Below are 25,645 nucleotides of genomic sequence, written 5' to 3' on the forward strand. Positions count from 1 at the left end.
TCCTAGGATGGAGAAAGCTAGCACGAGGGGGCACGGCTTTAAATTAAGGGGGGGTAGTTATAGGACTGATGTCAGGGGTAGGTTCTTTACCCAGAGGGTGGTGAGGGACTGGAATGCCCTGCCAGCTGCAGTTGTAAATGCGCCTAGTTTGGGGGCGTTTAAGAGATCTGTGGATAGGTTTATGGACGAAATGGGATTGGTTTAGATTAGTGGGTTAGTGTTTTTTTTTTAAAAAAGCTGGTCGGCGCAACATCGTGGGCCGAAGGGCCTGTTCTGCGCTGTAATGTTCTATGTTTCCCCTCACTGAAGTTTGAGATAGGAGTCTGCCAGAAATAAGTCTCTTCCTCTGAGATTCTGTTTTATGGGAATGGATCTTTTGCTGAGATTCTGCTGTATCAGAGCTGTTGTTTGGAAGCTACAAATAGAGGTATCCCTTTCTATCTCTGAAGTCTGGAGACTGGGAGCTGCCAGAGACAAGGTTTATGTCTCTGAAGTTCTGTTGTTTGAGGATACATCCTTCGCTGGAGACCGCTATCTGGATCTTTTGTGCAGAGGTGTTAAAAGGTTGGAAATCTAGTATCCATGTAAGCATATCTGCTCTTGGTGCTAACTTGTTTTAAAGGATCTATGGGGGATGCTGCTAAATTGGAACAATGGAGTTAGCTAGCTGTTAAGAATTACACTGTGTCACGTTTGGTAAAAGTAATACTCTTTTTGTTATATTCTGTGTTCTTAAATAAAACTCTCTAGTGGGTCACTTGAATCATCCCTGGAGTGAAACACCTCACTCTCACCCTAATGCCAAAATCAAAAGTAAAAGTTGGGGTCTAGGTTAACTTCATAATGCAACTTGGAGTTTCTGATCTGGTCCCCCAACATGTGCTAAAAATTATGCTGACAAACAAGCTTCAAAAAAATATCCTTTTTCAGTAACACTCAAATTCTGAATCACTTTCTTAATCTACTACCTTTTCGTGTTGATGCATTTTTGAACTTTTATTTAGGGTTTTGCTTTTGTTACATTTATATGCATTTCCTGCAATCCTTTTAAAAGATATGTTCATTTTTATTCATTAAGTTTATTCAGGAATAGGTTACTATTACTTGCTTAAACTGACACAAAATGCCCATTTTCAATTTCCAGATTTTTATTGAATTAAAATTTCACCATCTGCCATGGTGGGATTCAAACCCAAGTGCCCAAATCTTGCCCTGTGTCTCTGGATGACTAGTCCAGTGACAATACCACTACACCGACAACACAAAAATAAATTTATTACACTGTTAAGTTTAGAGTTGCATTTCACGTTGACGTAGCTGTGACCCGAATCTTTCAAAAAGATTGGAAGACATGCAGGAAAAAGTACATAAATATAGCATAGGCAAATTAAAAAGTTGCTCCTATATGGGTTACCAGAAGTAGGAGATTAAGAATGGGAAAAGAAAAATTAAAACTATATACAAGCACACATGTTATAAATGCATTCTCACTTTGAGACGTTCCCCCAATCAAATTATCTTGTTCTTCATAAAATTAAGAGTTCTCTTCTTTGGGCATGATGAATGAGATGGGAACAATTAGTATTGTGTATTTTAAGGCAGATGTGGACAGATGTTTGGTAAGCAAGGGGGTGATTCATATTAGGGGTAGGCAGGATGCAGGACTGAGATTACTATCACATCAGCCATGTCTTAGTAAATGGTAGCCATGATGTGGAGATGTCAGTGTTGGATTGGGGTGGACACAGTAAGAAGTCTCACAATACCAGATTAAAGTCCAAGTATCACAAACTTTCAGAGTGCTGTCCCTTCATCAGGTGAAATGGCACAGCAGATTCAAGGGGCTGAATAGCCTACTCCTGCTTCTTATTTGCATGTAGGCCATAGTTATTTCCGACTTTTGTCCTGGCCTTTCACAGAATCACATTCCATGATTAGAAAACTTGAACCTCTCATGTGCCCCTCACATACAAGACAGGTGTCCAGATCACCAACAACCTGTCCTGGATCCCCCATGTCGACATCATAGTTAAGAAAGCCCACCAATGCCTCTACTTTCTCAAAAGACTAAGGAAATTTGGCATGTTAGCTCTGACTCTCACCAACTTTTACAGGTGCACCATAGAAAGCATTCTTTCTGACTGTATCACAACTTGGTATGGGTTCCTGCTCTGCCCAAGTCTGCAAGAAACTACAAAAGGTTGTGAATGTAGCCCAATCCATCACGCAAACCAGCCTCCCATCCATTGATTCTGTCTACACTTCCTGCTGCCTCGACAAAGCATCCAGCATAATTAACAACCCCACGCACCCCGGACATTCTCTCTTCCACCTTCTTCCATCGGGAAAAAAATACAAAAGTCTGAGGTCACGTACCAACCAACTCAAGAACAGCTTCTTCCCTGTTGCTGTCAGACTTTTGAATGAACCTACCTTGTATTAAGTTGATCTTTCTCTACACCCTAGCTATGATTGTAACACTACATTCTGCACTGTCTCCTTTCCTTTTCTATGAACACTATGCTTTGTCTGTATAGCGCGCCAGAAACAATGCTTACCACAGCATACTAATACATGTGACAATAATAAATCAAATCAAATCAAACCAAATCAAATCCTCCAGTTCTTCTCTGCCACTTTGCTTCTTAAATGTTTTGAATCTAGGAACAATTCAAGTAGTGTAAAAACACTTGGTGAAAGACATCAGGTATTCGAGGTTTGGTCATTCATTTTCATGCACTCATGGAATCCTTCAATATTACTAGTGGCAGTGTTCTCATTTTTAATAGTTACACGAACAGAAACATTTAGACAATTCCTTTCATATCGAATATACTCAAAATAATTTGTGTTCAGTGCAAATTATGCTAGCTCCTGTAATCAATTAGAAAATTAATTTGAACAAAAAAAAGTAAATGCTCTTAAAAAAACAAGTTAAATAGAAATCTTTTGTTCTTCATTAAACTATAAATACTAATGGCATGTTATCCATTTTTATGCAAGCTTAACTGCAATGATTTCCAAAATAATTTAAAGTGTGTTGAGTATTGTAAGCTGTCATTCTACAAATGCATAAAGCTTTGGTTTATTCAATTATTTCGTAAATATGTTCATAGAAACATAGAAGACTGGAGCAGGAGGAGGCTATTTGATCCTTTGAGCCAACTCTACCATTCATTAAGAACATGGCTCATTGTCCAACTCAATAGCCTAATTCTGCTTTCTCCCTATAACCTTTGATCCCATTTGCCCCAAGTGCTATATCTAACTGCCTCTTGAATACATTCAATGATTTCATTTCTGCTCCAAGTAAATTGAAAATGGTAGGGATGGATTTTCTGGCCTATCCCACGAACGGGATCTTCCAGTCCCACTGATGGCACATCCCACAGCCAGTTCCCTGGCAGCAGGATGAGCAAGGTACACAAAACGCTATAAAAATCAGTGAGAGGATGATTCTGCCAGTGGCCAATTGCAAGCTGCCTCTGCCACTGGAAAATACACTGCAGGACGGCTGTAAAATTCCACCCTGAGTCTTTTAAACCCATTTTCAATCCAATTAGTTTGTTTATAAATGCAGAATTTATCTATGTACTCACTGGGTATAATTCATTGTTGTAGCCACAGGTTTTGCACTCACCATCTCCACAGGTAGTGATTCGTGACCACAAACTCACCAGGAGAACGATAATATTAGCCAAGCGCACAAAAACAGACCTGGAGAAAAGTTCAGTTAGTAAGCTATAGTTTGATTTTCTTTAAGGAAGAACACAACGGGGATATGAGATAGCATGGAACGAGACTGAATTTGAATATCCATGAATCACTTAAAAAGTGTGATTGAGAGCAGAGTTAGGGCTGGAAGCATTACAGTCTGATATCTGGCTCAGTGATACACTGGCGGGGGGGGGGGGGTGGTGGTGGTGGTGGTGTAAGGGGAGGTGCATGGAATGGTAATATTTGTCTACATGGCTCAATTAGCACCAGGGCATTGTGCTTACAGGGCCATCTGCAAATAACTGTAATTTTATCGTGAATGAACCTCTGCAGATCTTTTCAAATTCAATGTTATTTGCATATTTCTTCGGCAACAATTTGAATCTAAGCACCTTTAAATTGTATTCCAATAATTAAGTTCAAATAATTAAGCCACGTGGCACAAAATGCAGTGGTTACAATCACACAAATCTTTTGGATAACTTACTGTCTCAAATTTACAGGTTCATAATGTATTATCAATCACAATCACAAAAATATACTCTATCATGTTTACATCAGATAAATATATCCATTCTTACCTGATAAGTATAAATTTTATCTCAAAAGCCGGTGAATAGTCTTCAAATTGGATTAAAACTTCAAACACGTGCGGAGTGATAAAGTTAGCTGCAGTGATGACAATCGATGGCAAGTACTCAACCATCAGACTCAATGTGAAGTCTTCAACATCATCTGACTGATAAAAATATTATCATCAAATTAAGCCCATGTCACTGTAAAAATCTAGAATCTAAAACTTCATAAAAGTAGGGTGGGTGGATAGGGTGGGCGGTGGTTCTGTGTCTATCTATAGATTTTAAATACTCATAGAATGGAAAAAGAAAAACTCACATTTAATTCACACTTTTCAAACCTCAGGACGTCTCCAGCATCTTCTTACCGCAAGAACAAGAAGTAAGCAGTTTAGCCCTCCACCTATTTAAAACGATCACGGTTGATCTCATGTCAGCCTCAACTCCACATTCCTGTCCGTTCACTATAGCCCTTCAGACCCTTCCTAATTAAAATATGTCCACCTCTTCCTTTAGTTTACTCAATGTCCCAGCATTCACCACACTCTAGGGTAGTGAATTCCACAGACTCACCACCCTTTTGAGATTTTTAAATCTGCCCCCTTTATCCTAAAACTATGACCTCTTGTTCTAGACCGTCCGCGGCTATTTTGTCAATCCCCTTATCTTATACATCTCAATTAGATCTCTTATTCTTCTAAAGTCAAGAGAGTATAGGCCAAATGTGTGGTCAGTTATAACTTTTCACAGAAAACATCCACAAACAGAAATGTTATAATGACACTTCAACTAAAACAAAGTGCTGGATATAAGTCAAAGAAAATAGGGTGGCACGGTAGCACAGTGTTTAGCAATGCTGCTTCACAGCTCCAGGGACCTGGGTTCAATTCCCGGCTTGGGTCACTGTCTGTGTGGAGTTTGCACATTCTCCTCATAAGAACATAAGAAATAGGAGCAGGAGTAGGCCATCTAGCCCTTCGAGCCTGCCCCGCCATTCAACAAGATCATGGCTGATCTGTCGTGTCTCAGTTCCACATTCCCGCCCTCTCCCCATAACCCTTAATCCCCTTGCCTATCAAAAACCCATCAACCCGCGTCTTAAAAATATTTAGCAAGGCAGCCTCCACCACTTCAACGGGCAGAGAATTCCAGAGATTCACCACCCTTTGAGTGAAGAAGTTCCTCCTCAACTCTGTTCTAAACCGCACCCCCTTTATCTTGAGGCTGTGCCCCCTAGTCCTACTGTTCTTTCTGAGCGGGAAGAGTCTCTCCACCTCTATCCTATCCATCCCATTCATCATCTTATATGTCTCAATGAGATCTCCCCTCATTCTTCTAAACTCTAACGAGTACAAGCCTAGTTTATTCAGCCTCTCCTCATAGCTCAACCCCCTCAACTCCGGTATCAGCCTAGTAAACCTCCTCTGCACTCCCTCCAAGGCCAAAATATCCTTGCGTAAGTACGGCGACCAAAACTGCACACAGTACTCCAGCTGCGGCCTCACCAATGCCCTATACAGCTGCAGCAAGACCTCCCTACTTTAATATTCAATCCCCCTCGCTATGAAGGCCAGCATCCCATTCGCCTTCCTGACCACCTGCTGCACCTGCAGGCTGGGTTTTTACAACTCATGCACAAGGACCCTGAGGTCCCTCTGCACCGTCGTCGCCTGCTGCAGTTTTTTGCCACGTGTAATAGTCCTTCCTACCATTATTCCTACCAAAGTGGACCACCTCGCACTTGCCAACATTAAATTCCATTTGCCAGTTCCTGGCCCATTCGCCCAGCCTATCTAGATCCTTCTGCAGACTCTCCACACCCTCCGCGCAATTTGCCGTTCCACCAATCTTGGTGTCATCAGCAAATTTCGACACCATACACTCGGTTCCCTCCTCCAGATCATCTATATAAATGGTAAATAGCTGAGGCCCCAGCACCGACCCCTGGGGCACTCCACTAGTCACCAACCGCCAATCCGAATAGCACCCATTGACCCCCACTCTCTGCCTCCTATTTGACAACCAATCCTCTATCCACGCTAACACCCTACCCCCAACTCCATGCCCCCTTACCTTCTGCAATAACCTCTTGTGAGGTTATTCTGACTCATGTCTGAGTGGGCTTTCTCCGGGTGCTCCGGTTTCCTCCCACAGTCCAAAGATGTGCAGGTTAGGTTGATTGGTCATACTCAAAATTGTCCTTAGTGTCCAGAGATGCATAGGTTAGAGGGATTAGCGGGTAAATATGTAGGGATATGGGGATAGGGCCTGGGTGGGATCGTGGTCGATGCAGACTCGATGGGCTGAATGGCCTCTTTCTGTACTGTAGGGTTTCTATGATTCTATGATTTTTAGGACGAGATTTAGACTGTAAGGGTGAGGGAGGAAGTGAAATTGACAAGATCTCAGACAAAAAAAACGAAGTGAATGTAAACGGTGATAGTAAAGACTCAGATTGGTGCTAATAGCAGCCCATTGAGATGGGAACATGTAAATGGCAAAACAGCGTAAATCTCTTATTTTCTTTGTCCTCAACTCTGACGAAGGTTCATTTAGACTCAAAATTGTGGCTCTATTCTCTCTGCACAGATGCTGTCAGACCTGTTAAGATTTTCCAGCTTTTTTTTAAGATAGCTGGGTTTAATTTTCCAAAATTCCCTGGATTCTGAAAAGGTTCCCTTAGATTGGGCAATAACAAATCTAACTGCTTTATCCAAAAATAGAGGGAGACAGAAAGCAGGAAAACACAGACCAGTTGGCTTAACATCTCGCACAGACACAGTATTAGAAGTTACAAAACAGCACTATAAAAAATTCAACGCAAAGAGGCAGAGTCAACATGGTTATGTGAAAGAAAAAGCAGGTTTAACCAATTTATTGGAGTTATCTGAAGGAGTCACATGTGCTATGATTAAAAGGGAAATCGAAGGATGCACTGTACTTAGATTCCCAGAAAGCATTTGATATGGTGTCACATCAAAGGTTATTGTAGAAAAAAGCTCATGGTGTAGGGGGTAACATATTAGCATGGCTAGAGGAGGCCAGCTGACAGGAAAGAGAGACGGCATAAATGGATCTTTTTCTGGTCGGCAGGATGTAATGAGTGGTGTGCCACAGGCGTCAGTACTGGGACTGCAACCTTGTACAATTTATGTAAATAACCTGGACGAAAGAACAGAAGGTTTGCTGGCCAAACTTACTGACAACAAAGACATGTAGGAAAGTTAGTTGAGAAGAGGACATAAAGAGGCTATAAAGGAACATAGGGCAGTTCAGTGCGTTGATAAAGATGGAGTATAATCTGGTCAAATATGAAATTGGCCATTTTAACACAGAACATAGAAGATTATAGTGCAGTACAGGCCCTTCGGCCCTCGATGTTGCGCCGACCAGTGGAACCAATCTAATGACCCTCTATCCTAAACTATTCCAGTGTTATCCATATGCCTATCCACTGACCATCTGAACACCCTTAAAGTTGGCGAGTCCACAACTGCTGCAGGCAGGGCATTCCACGCCCTTACTACCCTCTGAGTAAAGAACCTACCTCTGACATCCGTCCTATAATTATCACCCCTCAATTTAAAGCTATGTCCCCTCGTGTTAGCCGTCACCATCCAAGAAAAAAGGCTCTCACTATCCACCCTATCTAACCCTCTGATCATCTTGTATGCCTCAATTAGGTCACTTCTTAACCTTCTTCTCTCTAACGAAAACAACCTCAAGTCCCTCAGCCTTTCCTCGTAAGACCTTCCCACCATACCAGGCAACATCCTGGTAAACCTCCTCTGCACCCATTCCAATGCCTCCACATCTTTCTTATAATGCGGCGACCAGAACTACACGCAATACTCCAAGTACGGCCGCACCAGAGTTTTGTACAGTTGCAATATGACCTCATGGCTCCAAAATTCAATCCCTCTACCAATAAAAGCTAACACACTGTACGCCTTCTTAACAACCTTCGTAACTGTTCGTAATCTTTATTAATGATCTGGATGAGGGTATAGTTGGGTGGATTAGTAAGTTTGCTGATGACACCAAAGTCGGAGGTGTGGTAGATTGTGAGGAAGGGTGTCGAAGTTTGCAGGGTGACTTGGACAGGTTGCAGAGCTGGGCCGCGAGGTGGCGGATGGAGTTTAATGCGGAGAAGTGTGAGGTAATCCATTTCGGTAGGAATAACAGATGTGTTGAGTATAGGGCTAACGGGAGGACTTTGAATAGAGTGGAGGAGCAGAGGGATCTAGGTGTATGTTCCCTGAAAGTTGGGAATCAAGTAGATAAGGTTGTTAAGAAGGCATACGGTGTCTTGGCGTTTATTGGTAGGGGGATTGAATTTAGGAGTCGCAGCGTCATGTTGCAACTGTACACAACTCTGGTGCGGCCGCACTTGGAGTACTGTGTGCAGTTCTGGTCCCCACATTACAGGAAGGATGTGGAGGCTTTGGAGAGGGTGCAGAGGAGGTTTACCAGGATGTTGCCTGGTATGCAGGGGAGGTCCTATGAGGAGAGACTGAGGGATTTGGGGTTGTTTTCACTGGAAAGAAGGCGGCTAAGAGGGGATCTTATAGAAACATATAAGATGATTAGAGGTTTAGATAGGGTGGATGGTGATAGCCTGTTTCCTCGGATGGAGAAATCTAGCACGAGGGGGCATGGCTTTAAATTAAGGGGGGGTAGTTATAGGACGGATGTCAGGGGCAGGTTCTTTACCCAGAGGGTGGTGAGGGACTGGAATGCCCTGCCTGCTGCAGTTGTAAATGCGCCTAGTTTGGGGGCGTTTAAGAGATTGGTGGATAGGTTTATGGACGAAAAAGGAGTGGTTTAGATTAGTGGGTCAATGTTTTTTTTTTAAAAATAAGACTGGTCGGCGCAACATTGTGGGCCGAAGGGCCTGTTCCGCGCTGTAATGTTCTATGTTCTATGTTAACCTTATCAACCTGGGTGCCAACTTTCAGGGAGCTATGCACATGTACACCGAGATCTCTCTGCTCATCGACACTACAAAGAGTCCTTCCATTAGCCCTATATTCTGTACTCCTGTTATTCTTACCAAAGTGAATCACCTCACATTTTTCCACATTAAACTCCATTTGCCACCTCTCAGCCCAGCTCTGCAGCTTATCTATGTCCCTCTGCTAACTGTAACATCCATCCTCACTGTCTACAACTCCTCCAACTTTGCTGTCGTCAGCAAATTTACTAACCCATCCTTCTACACCCCCATTGAGGTCATTTATAAAAATGACAAACAGCAGTGTCCCCAAAACAGATCCTTGAGGTACACCACTTGTAACTGAACTCCAGGTTGAATATTTCCCATCAACCACCACCCTCTGTCTTCTATCAGCTAGCCAATTCCTGATCCAAACTGCTAAATCACCCTCAATCCCATGCATCTGCATTTTCTGCAGTAGCCTACCACGGGGAACCTTATCAAACGCTTTGCTAAAATCCATATACACCATGTCAACTGCCTTACCCTTATCCACCTTTTTGGTCACCTTTTCAAAAAACTCAATAAGGTTTGTGAGGCACGACCTACCCTTTTTGGCAGGAAGAATAAAAAAAGCAGATGATCCAAACACTGAGACGGCAGAACAGCCACGGCGAATCACAAAGGATGAGTATGCAGGTACAACAATAATTAGAAAATCCCATAGAATGATAATGAATTGAATATAAAAGTAGGGAGGTATAGTTAGTTGTACAGGGCATTGGTGAAACCACATATGGAGTACTATGTACAATATTGGATTATTTGCATAAGGACGCTGTAAAAGTATTAGAAGTAGTTCAGAGAAGGTTTACTAGGCCAATATTTATGAGGAAAGGCTTGTATCCACTGGAGTTCAGACAAGTAAGAGGCAAGTTGATTGAAACTTTTAAGAATCATAGAGATTTACAGCATGGAAATACGCTCTTTGGCCCAACTTGTCTATGCCACCTTTTTTTAAAAAAATTCCTCAGCTAATCCCAATTGCCCGCATTTGGCCCATATCCCTTTATACCCATCTTACCCATGTAACTATCTAAATGTTTTTTAAAACACAAAATTGTACCCGTCTCTACTACTACCTCTGGCAGCTTGTTTCAAACACTCACCATCCTGTGTGTGAAAAAATTGACCCTCTGGACACTTCTGTATCTTTCCCCTCTCATCTTAAACCTATGCCCTTTAGTTTTAGACTGTCCTACCTTTGGGAAAAGATATTGACTATCTACCTTGTCTGTGCCCCTCATTATTTTATAGACCGCTATAAGATCACCCCTCAGTCTTCCAAGCTCTAGAAAAAAGAAGTCCCAGTCTATCCAGCCTTTCCTTACAACTCAATCCATCAAGTCCTGGTAGCATCCTAGTAAATCTTTTCTGCATTCTTTCTAGTTTAATAATGTCCTTTCTATAATAGGGTGACTAGAACTGTACACAGTATTCCAAGTGTGGTCTTACTAATGTCTTGTACAACTTAGACAAGATATTCCAACTCCTGTATTCAATGTTCTGACCAATGAAACCAAGCATGCTGAATGCCTTCTTCACCACTCTGTCCACCTGTGACTCCACTTTCAAGGAGCTATGAACACATACCCCTAGATCTCTTTGTTCTGTAACTCTCCCCAGTGCCCTACCATTAACTGAGTAAGTCCTGCCCTGGTTCAATCTACCAAAACGCAACTCCTCACATTTATCTAAATTAAACTCCATCTGCCATTCATCAGCCCACTGGCCCAACTGATCAAGATCCCATTGCAATCAGAGATAACTTTCTTCACTATCCATTACGCCACCAATCTTGGTGTCATCTGTAAATTTACTAATCATGCCTCCTATAATCTCATCCAAATCATTAATATAAATGATGAACAACAGTGGACCCAGCAATGATCCCTGAGGCACACTGCTGGTCACAGGTCTCCAGTTTGAAAAACAATCCTCTGTCAAGAAGCCAATCCTTCTGTCAAGAAGCCAATTTTATATCCACTTAGATACCTCACTCTAAGATCAGGGAATCTTGACAAGGTGAATATGAACAGGATGTTTGCACTAGTGTTGGAGATGCGGGGTGGGGGGGGGTGATTAGGGGAGAAGTGGAATTAGGAACATCTGGTTAAAAATTACGATTAAGATGGAGATGAGGAGAAATGTTCTCCCACAGGGGATTGAGTGTCTTTGGAACTTTCTCAATCAAATGCAGTGGAAGGAAGGTCTTGAGTATTTTTAAGACATTTAGGAAAGTGGGAAATGGGAGAATGGATCATGACAGACCTCATCTCCAAACTCCATGGCCTCGGGCTCAGCTCCTCCCTCTGCAACTGAATCCTAGACTTCCTAACCCACAGATCACAATAGTAAGGATAGGCAATGACACCTCCTCCATGGTCATCCTCAACACTGGTGCCCCACAAGGCTTTGTCCTCAGCCCCTTACTGTACTCGTTATACAGCTATGACTGTGGCCAAATTCCCCTCCAACTCAATTTTCAAGTTTGCTGATGACACACCGTAGTGGGTAGGATCTCAAACGATGACAAGACAGGGTACAAGAACGAGAGAGAGAATCTGGTGAACTGGTGCGATGGGAATAATCTGTCCTTCAATGTCAAAAAAAAGGAGATAGTCATCAACTTCAGGAATTGTGATGGAGGATATGCCCCTGTCTACATCAATGGAGACAAAGTAGAAAGGGTCAAGAGCTTCAACTTTTTAAGGTGTCCAGATCACCAACCTGTCCTGGTGCCCCCATGCCGACACTATAGTTAAAAAGCCCACCAACGCCTCTACTTTCTTCAAAGGTAAAGGAAATTTGGCATGTCTACTATGACTCTCACCAACTGTTACAGATGCACCATAGAAAGCATTCTTTCTGGTTATATCACAGCTTGGTATGGCTCCTACTATGGCTCCTACTCTGTCCAAGATCACAAGTAAGTACAAAGGGTTGTGAACGAAGCCCAGCCCATCATCAAACCAGCCCCTCATCCATTGACTCTGTCTACACTTCCTGCTGCCTCAGAAAAGCAGCCAGCATAATTAAGGACCCCACACACCCCTGACTTATTTCCATCGGGAAAAAGATACAAAAGTCTGAGGTCAGGTACCAACCGACTCAAGAACAGCTTCTTTCCTGCTGCTGTCAGACTTTTGAATAGACCTACCTCGCACTAAGTTGATCTTTCCCTACATATTAGCTGTGACTGTAACACTACATTCTGCACTCTCTCCTTTCCTTCTCTTTGAACTATGTGCTTTGTCTGTGTAGTGTGCATGAAACAATACTTTTCACTGTATACTCATACGTGACGATAATAAATCAAACCTGTCAATAGTAGGGAAATATTAGAATAGAATCATAGAAAAACTACAGCACAAGCAGGCCCTTCGGCCCACAAGTTGCGCCGATCATATCTCTACCTACTAGGCTTACCTATAACCCTCAATCCTATTAAGTCCTATGTACTCATCCAGAAGTCTCTTAAAAGACCCTAACGAATTTGCCTCCACCACCACTGACGGCACCCGATTCCACGCACCAACCACCCTCTCCGTAAAAAACTTATCCCTGACATCTCTTCTGTACCTACCCCCCAGCACCTTAAACCTGTGTCCTCTTGTGGCACCATTTCAGCCCTGGGAAAAAGCCTCTGAGAATCCATCCGATCTATATCTCTCAATATCTTATACACCTCTATCAGGTCCCTCTCATCCTTTGTCTCTCCAAGGAGAAAAGACCAAACTCTCTTAACCTATCCTCATAAGCCATGTTACCCAATCCAGGTAACATCCTTGTAAAAATCTATTGTTAAGTATGTGATAACTGGACATTTAGAACAGAATGGTAAATTTGGCAGGGTCAACGTGGATGTATGAAAGAAAAATCATGTTCAACAGATCTGTTGGGGCGGCAAGGTGGCACAGTGGTTAGCACTGCTGCCTTCATAGCACCGGCAATTCTGGCCTTGGATCACTGTCTGTGTGGAGTTTGCACATTCTCCCTGTGTCTGCATGGGCTTCCTCCAATGCTTTGGTTTCCTCCCACAGTCCGAAGATGTGCAAGTTAGGTGGATTGGCCATGCTAGATTGTCCCTTTGTGTCCCAAGATGTGTAGGTTAGGAGTATTAGCAGGTTAAAGACTTGGGGTTGCAGGGAACACGTCTGGGTGGAATTGCCCCTCAGTGTCAGAGAACTACATGGGGTTACAAGGATAGGGCCTGGGTGGGATTGTTGTCAGTGCAGATTCAATGGGCTGGATGACTTCCTTCTGTACTGTAGGGATTCTACGAATTTCTCAATAATATTAGGGCCCTGGATCAGAACCCCAACATATATAAGGAAGCTAGTCTGTATCCTAACAATTCTTCTGTTTTGTGAGGAAATGATATTTCCTTCCAGGAATGATTCCATGACGAAGTAGGGATTTTTTATAGTAAAACAAACTTTATTTAGTAACAGTTTAAATATAAACTCTGAACTCTAACAAATGAAACAGTTTAACTATTAACAGTTGAGCAATATTTAAAAATTAAAAAGAAACATCTTTAATTTCTAACTTATCACTGCTTCAGTTCCAAATAAGCAACATTCCTCTTACAGACTTAAATGCCACTTTAAATATAGTTAGTAATCATAAATATACTTGCTATAAGGGTAGGCAGCCTTGGAGTTCAGAGATTTAGAGCTTTTAGAAGCCTGTAAAGTTCTCTGAACTTCAACCAGAACAGCCAAACTCCGCTTCCTTTCTGCAAAAACTGTTTACTTCTTTGCACAAAACCACATAACCTTGTTAATCATTCTAATCCAAAATCCCTGGGGAATTAAAGCAAACACAAGTCTATTAACTGTTCTTAACATAACCACTGACAAGGCTAAAATGAATAATTATCCTGCTCCCCCAGCTTCTAAGTTCTAAGTTCCTGACATACCCATTGCCTGTAGAATAAAGTTGATTTTTAAAATATTCTCCATAAACAAAAATTAACATACACAATTTATATACATCAATACACTGCTATCATCACAGTAAAGTAAATATAACTCAATAAAGAGGGTGAAAGGTTATTGGGTCACTCATCATTGTATTGAATGGACGAAGAGACTTGAGGGGTTGAGTGGCCTACTACTGCTCCAAGTTCTTAAATACTGGACAGCTAAAGTTCTCATCTTGAACTCTGTTCCAAATGCCACATCCTTACTATTATTTTATTCACCTTCCTAGTTCCTCTCTCAGACTGAACTAAACAATTTGTATCTTGCTGTCTTGGTCAATACCTCCCTTCATTATACTATTTGCAGTTGTGTTGTGATATTTGATGATTATATTATATCATTATATAAAGCAATGGGCAGGGTTTTTCAGCTGGCGGGATTTCTCACTCTACCATGTAAACAGAGCAATGGGAACCTGTCCCCACCACCATTTACATATTGCTTAGGTAGAGGCCCTGCCTCAGAGTTGCTGACAATCAGTTTTGTGGTCCCAGCAGCATTAGCAATAGCCAACACTAGGGCTCAAACAGTGCTCAAATGCCAGCGGTTGGTAGCAGGGCAAGGTGAAGCCTAAAGTGTGTAGAAGGGTGAGAGTCTGGAAGAGTGTGTAGGGCTTTGATAGAGAGGTGCCACAGAGGGAGGTGGACCTTGGGAAGGGGCATTCAGCAAGAAATGGGGACCCTTGAAGGAGGCTACCACCCCCCCATGCCTCCCCAACCCACCCTGAGGCCCAAGCAGGGTGACCTGCTGGGCTTTATCCTGTCCCTGAACTCCTCCTCCCAGACTCAAAATTGATCACCAAAGTGCTCCGATTATACCAAGGATAGATCTTCCCTCCCCATGTAAAATTGCAGAAATCTGTGGTGCAGATGAAAGGCTGATGCAAAGGCCACCCATGGACTTTTATGCCCCAACCCTATCCACGTAAGAAAGGCAGATATCCTGACCTGAAGGACATTAACGAACTATTCGGATTTTTACAATAATCAATGATAGTTTTATTCTCATAATCACTTAAGATTAGCTATATAATTCCAGATTTTATTAATTGAATTTAAATTCTATTTAAACTCATGCCCCAGAGTATTAGCCTGGGCCTTTCAATTACTAATCCAGTGATTCTGAATGTGGCATTCTCTCCCAAAGGAGAATGATGTGATGTACACATTAAGAAGCATAATTTAGTCTTGTAATGATGCAGAGTGCCAACAGAGAAAGAATTAATAGGAAGCAAAATTGCAATCCAACTCCCAAGATCTATGGAATGGCCTGACCATCTGCCCACAGATCTGTGTATTGAGAATCAGCCTCTCAGTCACATGAAGATCCATGGCAGAAACACGCAACGCTGGATACACATCATCCTTGAATCAAGGGGTAACCAATGACAACATGTTTGGCAACGGAGGACTGGACTTGATTGGGTCTACAGAGACTACAGTTTCTTAGACTTCCCAAATGCAGGAGAAAATAATTACCAATGTAAAACTGGATGCAAATATGAGTTTAACGAATATGTTAGGTCCTCAAAATGTTCTGCAGATGTTAAACAGTATCTACACTTTCTAGTTTCATCAGTGCATTGCAAGAACAAAATAAAGCATATTTTCCAAATGGTTAAAAGACATCATCGTCACACAATAGCATTTTTAATTTAACTCTTCACAGTAATAGCACGACTAGCACACTACCCAAATAACAAAATGAATACTCACATATTTATGATACTCTTGAGAGTAAACAGTAGTTCTGTAAATGCAGTAAAAACAAACGATCAATATCAATGCAACGACCAAATTCAGCAAAACTCTCAAGAGGTAGATTCGGCACTTTTCCCTCTTGGTCCGATCTGCAATCTTCTGCTTGATTCTTTCTTCATCCAAGTCAGTCTGTTGCCATTAAAAAAAAATTTTTCATTTCTTGATATTATAGTAGAAATAATTGACTTTGCACTTATCAAAAGTCAGTTTTTTCCGAAGTAAACATTTATTTAGGAAATAAATTGCACATTTTAATTGTTAAGATTGTACTCCAGCAACAATTCAAATAATGTAAATTTTAACAATAGCACACAACTCAAAATCACCTTTCCAAATGCCCTCATGTTACCATGTTTCTAATTTTATAATGCTGCAAAACAGTAAATGCTGGAAACTCTCAGCAGGTCTGATAGCATCCAAGGAGAAAGAATATGTGGAGCGAGAATAGAGAGAACAGAGCCAATGTTGCGAATCTGGGTGACTCTTCACTGCTTCTTTCTTAATCGCGGTTTCCCACCCACCGTGGTTGACAGAGCTCTCAATCTTGTCTGACCCACCTCCCTGCTCTCACCCCCCTCCCCGAACCAGGATCATAAAATCCCTATAGTGCAGAATGAAGCCATCAGGCCCACTGAGTTTTCCACCGATTCTGACACAGCATACCCAGGCCCTATCCCCAGTATTTACCCTGCTAATCCCTCTAACCTATACATCTGGGCACATTTAGGGGCAATTTAGCATGGCCAATCTCCCTAACCTGCACATCTAAGGACCGTGAGAAGAACCAGAGAAAACCCATGCAGACACAGGTAGAACATGCAAACTCCACACAGACAGCCACCAAAGGCTGGAATCAAACTTGGTCCCGGGTTCCACACCATTCTGTTCTCATGTCCACATGTCCATCCTTGGCCTATTGCAATGTTCCACTGAAACCCAACATAAGCCAGAGAAACAGCACCTCATCTTCCAATTAGGCACTTTATGGCCTTCCAGACTGAACAGAGTTCAACAATTTTAGGTTGTAAACTCTCTCCTCCACCATGACCTCATTTCAATCATTTTTTTCAAAATGTATTTTTTTAAAGTTTATTTTAATTTCTTCCATTGATTTGTCTTACTTTAATTCTACCCCCTCCTTAATGTAAGCTTACTTATGGCTAATAAGCTTTAAAACTCTAAACATAATGGTGGAAACCGGACTTTTTCCCACAGTGCAGATTCATGCAGGCCTGCCTTCTCAACCTTGCCCCTCGCCTGAGATATGGTGAGCACTATCCAGTCATGTCCCTGACAATCTGGGACTACCATGGCCTCTGAGCCCCGGCGTGGTCATCACATCTATCTAGAGAATTCAACAGTAGCTGCAAGAAGATCCTCATTGACAAACCCTTGCATTTGCTGACAGAGTGATGCCAGTTGCTTGTCTTGGTTAAAACCAGCCCCTGGTAAAGAGTGAACACATGCTGGTTCAGGCATCAGAGGGAGAAAAAAATTCCCTTAAAAATTAAACTCAGACTGTACACCTATGCTTTCTACGAAGGACTTGAGAACTGAAAAAAATTCCCTTTAAAAAAAATGGGCTCAGTCTGAATAGCTGCACTTTTGAGAAAGCACTTTAGAATTAATGAACTGAGAAGTGCTGTCTAAATTAACATAATCTCATTAACATTAATAACAATAATATAACATAATAACATAATCTCAATAACATTAACATAATTAACATAGTGTAGTGTAGTGAATAAGGTAGATGAGCTTAGGGCGTGGATTGCTGCTTGGGAATGTGATGTGGTGGCCGTTACGGAGACTTGGATGTCTCAGGGACAGGACTGGGTACTTCAGGTGCCAGGTTTCAGATGCTTCAGGAAGGACAGGGAGGGTGGCAGAAGAGGTGGTGGAGTGGCACTGTTGATCAGGGACAGTGTCATGGCTGCAGAGAAGGAGGATGCCGTGGAGGGACTATCTACAGAGTCTCTGTGGGTGGAAGTTACGAACAGCAAAGAGTCGAAAACTTAGCTGGGTGTATTCTATAGGCCGCCCAATAGTGACAGGGAAGTTGAGGTGCAGATAGGGAAACAGATTCTGGAGAGATGTATTAATAACAGAGTTGTCGTGATGGGAGACTTCAATTTCCCAAACATAGACTGGAATATCCCTAGGGTAAGGGGTTTGGATGGGGAGGAGTTTGTTAGGTGTGTTCAGGAAGGTTTCCTGATGCAGTATGTGGATAAGCCTACGAGGGGAGAGGCTGTACTTGACCTGGTACTGGCGAATGAACCAGGGCAGGTGATGGATCTCTCGGTAGGAGAGCATCTTGGGAATGGTGATCATAATTCTATCTCCTTCACAATTGCATTGGAACGAGATAGGATCAGGCAGGCTAGGAAGGTGTTTGTCTGGAGTAAGGGGAGATACGAAGAAGATATAAAAAAGTACTCACTTTCAGCTCATACTGTAGAGAGCTATGTTTCAGCTCTGCAGCACGCTGATCTGTAATGCAGAAATCCCAACCTGCAAAAATCTTATTACAAAAGCTCTGAAATCGGTCTTCAGATCTGATGAAGCTTTGTTTGAAACCTTCCACAGCTCTAAGAGATTGAGATAAGATAAAAAACAATAGAAATGGTAACAAAAATGTACTTGTACTTTCCAAATAACTTTTGAAACTGCCAAAATACACACAATTTCAGTTTGTTTACACTTCAGATGCAATCAAATAAGGCAAATACAAGACGAAGCATTTAATGTTGAACATTCTGAATTAACATGGAGAATGTAGTCAGATTATATATACATCATATGTTGTTGCAGAACTTACATTGCACCTGCCCAAGAGATGGCATTGTCTTATTCACTTCACTTTTACTTACAGTTCCTGCAATAAAGGTTATTTAAGGATATGAATCATTTCTTCCTACAATAATTTTCACCATTTGAATGAAAGGCTGGCAGGATTTATAATGTTAACATAAACTGGCAGTTGGAGCAAAAGATGCATTGTCTTGTAGTTCATTTAAATATTACAAAACAGGTGCCCGAAAGATTCCTCCACACTTACTAAACTGAATATTATTCTGAATCTGGCTAAATTGAAAAAGGGATTGCTCCAATCACATTTAATCTAGAACAACTCGTGAATGAGATCTCACATGATCATGAAAACTGATCAGAGTATCTTGTAGTCCCAAGGATATTCAAATCAAGGATATATTTATACAATGTATTAGAAATTAAATGCACTGTACAACAACGCACATATCTCTTTCAGACATTTATTTAAATTATATGAAATTTAGCAAAACTTGCGTCAAATGGGAACCGGGGGAAAAGTTTGCTGGTTGGAATCATAACAAAGGAAGATGGCTGTGATTATTGGAGATAAATGCCTCAGCCCCAGTACATCATTGCAGGACTTCCTCAGGATGGTGTCTGAGGCCCAACCATCTCCAGCTGCTTCAATCATCTTCCCTCCATCAGAATATCAAAAGTAGAGATGTTCACTGACGCTGCAAAATGTTGAAGACTATTTGTGACTCAGACACTGAAGCTATCGACATCTGGACAAAATTCAGGCTTGGGCTGATGACTAACATTCATGCCACGCAAGTTGCCAGGCAATGAGCATTTCCCTTTGCCAGTCAATGGCATTACCATTGTTGAATCCCTGAAGGTTACCAGTGACCAGAGACTGAAACAGCCGACCATACAAATGATGTGGAGATGCCGGCATTAAGAGCAGATCAGAGGCAGGAACCGTGCAGCACCTAACTCACCTCTGGACTCTCCAAAGCCTGTCAACCATCTACACTGCATATGTCAGGAGTGTAATGGAATATTCCCCCTTGCCTGGATGGAAGCAGTTTCAACATTGCTCAAGAAGCTCGACACCATCCAGGACAAAGCAGCCCACTTGACTGGCACCACAACCACCTTAAATATTCATTCATGCCCTTCACCATTAACACGCAGCGGCAGCATTGTGAACCACCTACAAGATGCAATGAAGCAACTGGGGGAAAGTATGGGGGCAGGACAGTGGTTAGCACTGCTGCCTCACAGCGCTAGGGATCCGGGTTTAATTCCCAGCTTAGGTCATTGTGTGTGTGGAGTTTGCACGTTCTCCCTGTGTCTGCATGGATTTCCTCTGGGTGCTCCGGTTTCCTCCCACACTCCAAAGATGTACAGATTGGGTTGATTGGCCTAGGGAATAGGGCCTGGGCAAGATTGTGGTCAGTGCAGACAATGGGCTGAATGGTCTCCTGCACTGGAGGGATTATATGATTCTATGAACTCACCAAGGCTGCTGTTACATCAACTTCCAAACCCATGACCTTACCGTCTAAAAAGTGCAGGTGAATGCAATGGAACACCACCACCTGCAAGTTCTGACTTGGAACAATACATTTTTTAAAGTTTATTTATTAATCTCACAAGAAGGTTGACATTAACACTGCAATGAAGTTAATGTGAAAATCCCTTAGTTGCCACATTCAGGCACTGGCTCCAGTACACTGAGGGGGAATTTAGCATGGCCAATGCACCCAATTAAAACACCGTTCCTTCACTGTTGCTGGGTCAAAATTCTGGAATTCCCTTTCAAACAGCACAGTGGATATACCTACACCACAGCAGTTCAAGAAGCAGCTCACCTTCTCAAAGGCAATTAGGGATAGAATATAAATATTGGCCCAGCCAGCAACTCCAACATCCCCTGAAAGAATATTTAACAGACTGAAATCTGGAACAGGAATAGAAGTAGGAATTGGGCGGCACGGTAGCACAATGGTTAGCACAGCCGCTTCAGCCGCCCCAAATATGCCACCCCTAAATATGTTATGGTTCGGGTCTGAAAGTGTTTTGTGGAGCCCACCTGGATCATAAGTTTTGCATCTTCAACAATGGTAATGCCATTGAACCCAGGGACCTGGGTTCAATTCCCAGCTTAGGTCCCTGTCTGTGTGGAGTTTGCACATACTCCTCGTATATGCCTGGGTTTCCTCCAGGTGCTCTGGTTTCCTCCCACAGTGCAGAGATGTGCGGGTTAGCTTGACTGGTCATGCTAAGATTGCCCCTTAGTGTCCTGAGATGCGGAGGTTAGAGGGATTAGTGGGTAAATATGTAGAGATAAGGGGGTAGGGCCTGGGTGGGATTGTAGTCGGTGCAGATTCGATGTGCCAAATGGCCTCTTTCTGTACTGTAGGGTTTCTATGATTTCTATGAAGTAATTACCTTTTCACGATCCAGAAGAGGCTCAGGAGGATATAGGAAACCATTGTCAGGAAGTATGCAAGTGGTAGATTATATTTCAAATCGCCAGAACCCAACTGATCAATTTTGTAATATCCATAAAATAGATACGTATGCTCCAGGAATCCCTAAAAACAAAATATACTTGTAAATGATCAGCAGATATTCCTACAGAGTCAGTACAAAAAGAATGAGCACAGGATTATACCTAAATTATGTATCTTCCAAGTGTAACAGTCGCACACAGTCAAGTGGGGGTGGGAGGAATGGCGGCAACACAGGCAATATGAGCTCCCTAAGTATGGAAGGCATTTTACATGAGTTCCCCATTAGCAAACACAAGTGTCAAAGGTTTACTTTTGAAATGCTAATTCTTTTAAATACCATAGAAAATCATAGAACAGTACAGAGAGGGGCCCTTCGGCCCACTGAATCTGCACCTACCACAATCCCACCTAGGCCCTACCCCCAATCGCTACATATTTTACCCACTAATCCTCTCTATGCATCTATGGTCATTTTAGCATGGCCAAGCAACCTAACCCGCAAATCTTTGGACTGTGGGAGGAAACCGGAGCACCCGGAAAAAACCCACGCAGACACCAGGAGAATGTGCAAACTCCACACAGACAGCGACCCAAGCCAGGAATCGAACCAAGGTCCCTGGAGCTGTGAAGCAGCAGTGCTAACCACTGTGCTACCATGCTGCCCCAAATATGCCACCCCTAAATATGTTATGGTTCGGGTCTGAAAGTGTTTTGTGGAGCCCATCTGGATCATAAGTTTTGCATCTTGAATTTGGCTAGGATAAGCATGGTAAGTTTCATTTCAAGTATGATTCAGATGACCTACTAGGGAGCTTTTATCAAACAAAATGTATTTTAGAATACAGTTAACATGTAGGATAAGAAAATTAGCAAGAACGTTTACCAATTACAAACAAGAAACAAAACAACCACCATAATGTATAACCCTTAACAAATATATCTAATGTGTCCTAATGAAACCAATCCCATAGCCAAAAGACCCTTTTCACAGGTTTTACACACAAATACTAATGCTCATGTAATACCGGACTTGAGACCTTTGGATGAAATCTGTAGTTCTCTGGATAGACTCAGGACAGTTTAAGGTCAGAACAGCTTCCCAAAACACCAGGAACTCTAGGCAAGCCACCAATAGCCAATTCTCTCCCTCCAGAAAGGCAAGACCTTGCTTTCAGCTAACCCACAGAATTTTCAAAACCAGGGAGACAGAGAGAGAGAGAGATTTCTTTTCAGCTTGATGTCCCTTCTAAAATTCAACTCTAATCTGCAGCTCCAAACTGGAAAAAAACCTCCAAACACCTGACCTGCCAACCAGTTTTTCCTTCTAACAATGCAGAGTCAAAAATATTCCTGTCAAAATAAACAAAACGCGTTTCAGCAGCAATAAAAGGACATCTCCAGACTAGCCAGTACCATAATGACATCAGCTAAGGCTGTGAACTGAGAAACACTGACTGAGAGCTGCAGAGATCATGATTTTAAAAAAAATCTCTTAAAGGTACACTAACATCACAACTAACCATAATTTCTTTCAATGGTTTCAAAAAAAAAAGCAAAGGTTATGCAATAGAAACATGCAATCATGCACTGCTATTCACATATCTTCAAAGTTTCAAAGTTTAAACCATGAAATGTTATTGAAAATAACTGGACATAGAATTGAATCTATGTAAATCCAAACAATATACAGACACTTTTAGTAATGATTTTTCCATTAGAGTAGAAAAAGTGAAAAGGTCTGTTCTAAAACTCAGGATCTAAATCTAAACAGAGGAAACAGTAAAGGTATGAGGTGCGAGTTGGTGAACATAGATTGTGGGATCTCATTAAAAAGCATGAGCAAATGTATGCATTACAGCAGTTACACCTTCCTTTTTTAAGTGAAAAGACAAAAGTGGCCCAACCAAAGAAATTAAAAATAACATTAGATCCAAAATATAAAAGTTGCTAAAAAAAGTAGCAAGGCAGAGGATCAGGAACAGCAAAGGCAGACCAAGAAATTAATTACAAGCAGAAAAATAGAGTACAAGAATAACTTGCAAGCAACATTAAAGCTTCAGCAAGTATGTAAAAAGAAAACACTGAAAACAAATGTAGATCCTTTACAGTTTAGAAGTTATAATAAAAAATAAAGAAATGGCAGAGCAATTAAATAACAACTCTAATTCGGTTTTCGCTGAAGACACATATTTGATTTAATTTAATATTGTCACATATATGAGTATACAGTGAGAAACATTGTTTCTTGCGTGCTATACAAAGCATTCCGCACATAGAGAAGGAAACGTGAGGGTGCAGAATGTAGTATTATAGTCATAGCGAGGGTGTAGAGAAAGATCAACTTAATATAAGGTAGATCCATTCTAAAGTTTGATGGCAGCAGGGAAGGAGTCAGTTGGTTTGTGACCTCAGACTTTTAGATACTTCTCAGAATGCTGAGGAACCAAAAGCCAATGAGAAGAAGAAATTGAAGAAAAAAAAGTGTTGGAGAAAAATTAATGGAACTGAAAGCTGATAAATCCCCAGGGCCTGATCATCTACATCCCAGAGCACTAAAAGAGGTGGCAACAGCAATACTGGATGCGTTGCTTATAATCTTCCAAAATTGTATAGATTCTGGAATAGTGCTGGCAGATTGGCGGACAGCAAATGTAACCCTGCTATTTAAAAATGAGAGAGTGAGAAAACAGGAATTATAGACTGGTTAGCCTAACATCAGTCAGAGAGAAAATGCTAAGAGTTTACAATAAAGGATGTGATAAGAGGACATTTAGAAAATATCAACAGCAATTGACAGTCAACATGGATTTATGAAAAGGAAGTCATTCTTGATAAATCTACTGGAGATTTTATTGAGGACTTAACTAGCCGAATAGAAAAGGGTGAACCAGCGGATGTGGTGGTGTTTTTGGATTTTAAGAAAGCTTTGAATACTGAAGTTGGGATGCCTTGTTGAGTTGTACAAGACATTGGTAAGGCCACACTTGGAATACTGAGTACAGTTTTGGCCATCCTAATATAGAAAGGATATTATTAAACTAGAAAGAGTGTAGAAAAATTTACTAGGATCCTACAGGGACTTGATGGTTTTGAGTTATAAGGAGAGGCTGGATAGACTGGGACTTTTTTATCTAGAGTGTAGGAGGCTGAGGGGTGATCTTATAGAGGTCTATAAAATAATGAGGGGCACAGATCAGCTAGATAGTCATCATCTTTTCCCAAAGGTAGGGGAGTCTAAAACTAGAGGGCATAGGTTTAAGGAGAGAGGGGAGAGATACAAAAGGGACCAGAGAGGCAATTATTTCACACAGAGGGTGGTGAGTATCTGGAACAAGCTGCCAGAGGTAGTAGACATGATGTGGGTATGCCGGCGTTGGACTGGCGTAAACACAACTTGTCCATGCTGCCCAGTTTTTACCCAATTGACTGTATTTGACCCATATCCCTCTATACCAGTCTTAGCTGTGTAACTGTCTAAATGCTATTTAAAAGACAAAATTGTACCTGTCTCTACTACCTCTGTAAAAAGTCTGACAACACCATTGTCAGACTTTTTACAGAGGTAGTAGAGACAGGTACAATTTTGTCTTTTAAATAGCATTTAGACAGTTACACAGCTAAGACTGGTATAGAGGGATATGGGTCAAATATGGTCAACTGGGTAAAAACTGGGCAGCATGGACAAGTTGGGCCAAAGAGCCTGTTTCCATACTGTAAACCTCTAAGACTCTATGCCCTTCAGCATTTGATCTCTGCACAATATTGTTGCAGCAAATAATTCTGGAACAACATATCTACTTGTACAACATCCTGATTTTCATGATTAATTGTGCAATTGTACTTGTGCAAACTCTGAAAGTTTCTATCCGATTTACTCCTAAATAATGGTGGGTGCAGATAGCCTGACTGATAATTCTACCCCAAAATCTGGTGTAAAGCATAAAATACACCACATATTCATGCTGCATGCAGTTATACAATAATGCAGGCCTACAATCACAAATTTACAAACAGATAATGGGAGGTCCAAAAGAAATGTAGTCAGATGTCTAGATAATTACATCCTCATAACATTCCTAAACTTTTACCATAACAAAATCCGAAAATACTTACCGTTCCTGAGAAAAGATTAATCACATAACTATAGAAAAGGACTAGCTTGTTTTTAGGCTGTTCATACGCTGTGCATTCTTCAGCTATATAAAAAAAGACAGGAATTAACTCATCTCAATTGTGCAATCACATCATTTTTTTCTCACTGGACTATGATGAAATCAGGAAGCAAGAAAGAAAATAGGAAAACAAATATTTT

The 25,645-nt window shown here is 41.6% G+C and overlaps 1 protein-coding gene across 1 annotated transcript in view; it reads right to left on the minus strand.

Moving 5' to 3' along the window:
- tmc7 (transmembrane channel like 7) overlaps positions 1-25,645 on the minus strand; it is an 86,821-nt gene that overhangs the window by 21,390 nt on the left and 39,786 nt on the right. The window contains exons 5-10 of the mRNA XM_080207053.1: positions 25,447-25,529; positions 21,269-21,414; positions 18,480-18,627; positions 15,992-16,165; positions 4,299-4,456; positions 3,600-3,717 (exon numbers count right to left, since the gene is read on the minus strand). Coding sequence (XP_080063179.1) covers positions 3,600-3,717; positions 4,299-4,456; positions 15,992-16,165; positions 18,480-18,627; positions 21,269-21,414; positions 25,447-25,529 — 827 coding nt within the window. The remainder of the gene's footprint in view (positions 1-3,599; positions 3,718-4,298; positions 4,457-15,991; positions 16,166-18,479; positions 18,628-21,268; positions 21,415-25,446; positions 25,530-25,645) is intronic.

This window comes from Carcharhinus amblyrhynchos, chromosome 18 (genome assembly GCF_965287045.1).
Source record: "Carcharhinus amblyrhynchos chromosome 18, sCarAmb.v2.hapA, whole genome shotgun sequence".
NCBI classification, from domain to species: Eukaryota; Metazoa; Chordata; class Chondrichthyes; order Carcharhiniformes; family Carcharhinidae; genus Carcharhinus; species Carcharhinus amblyrhynchos.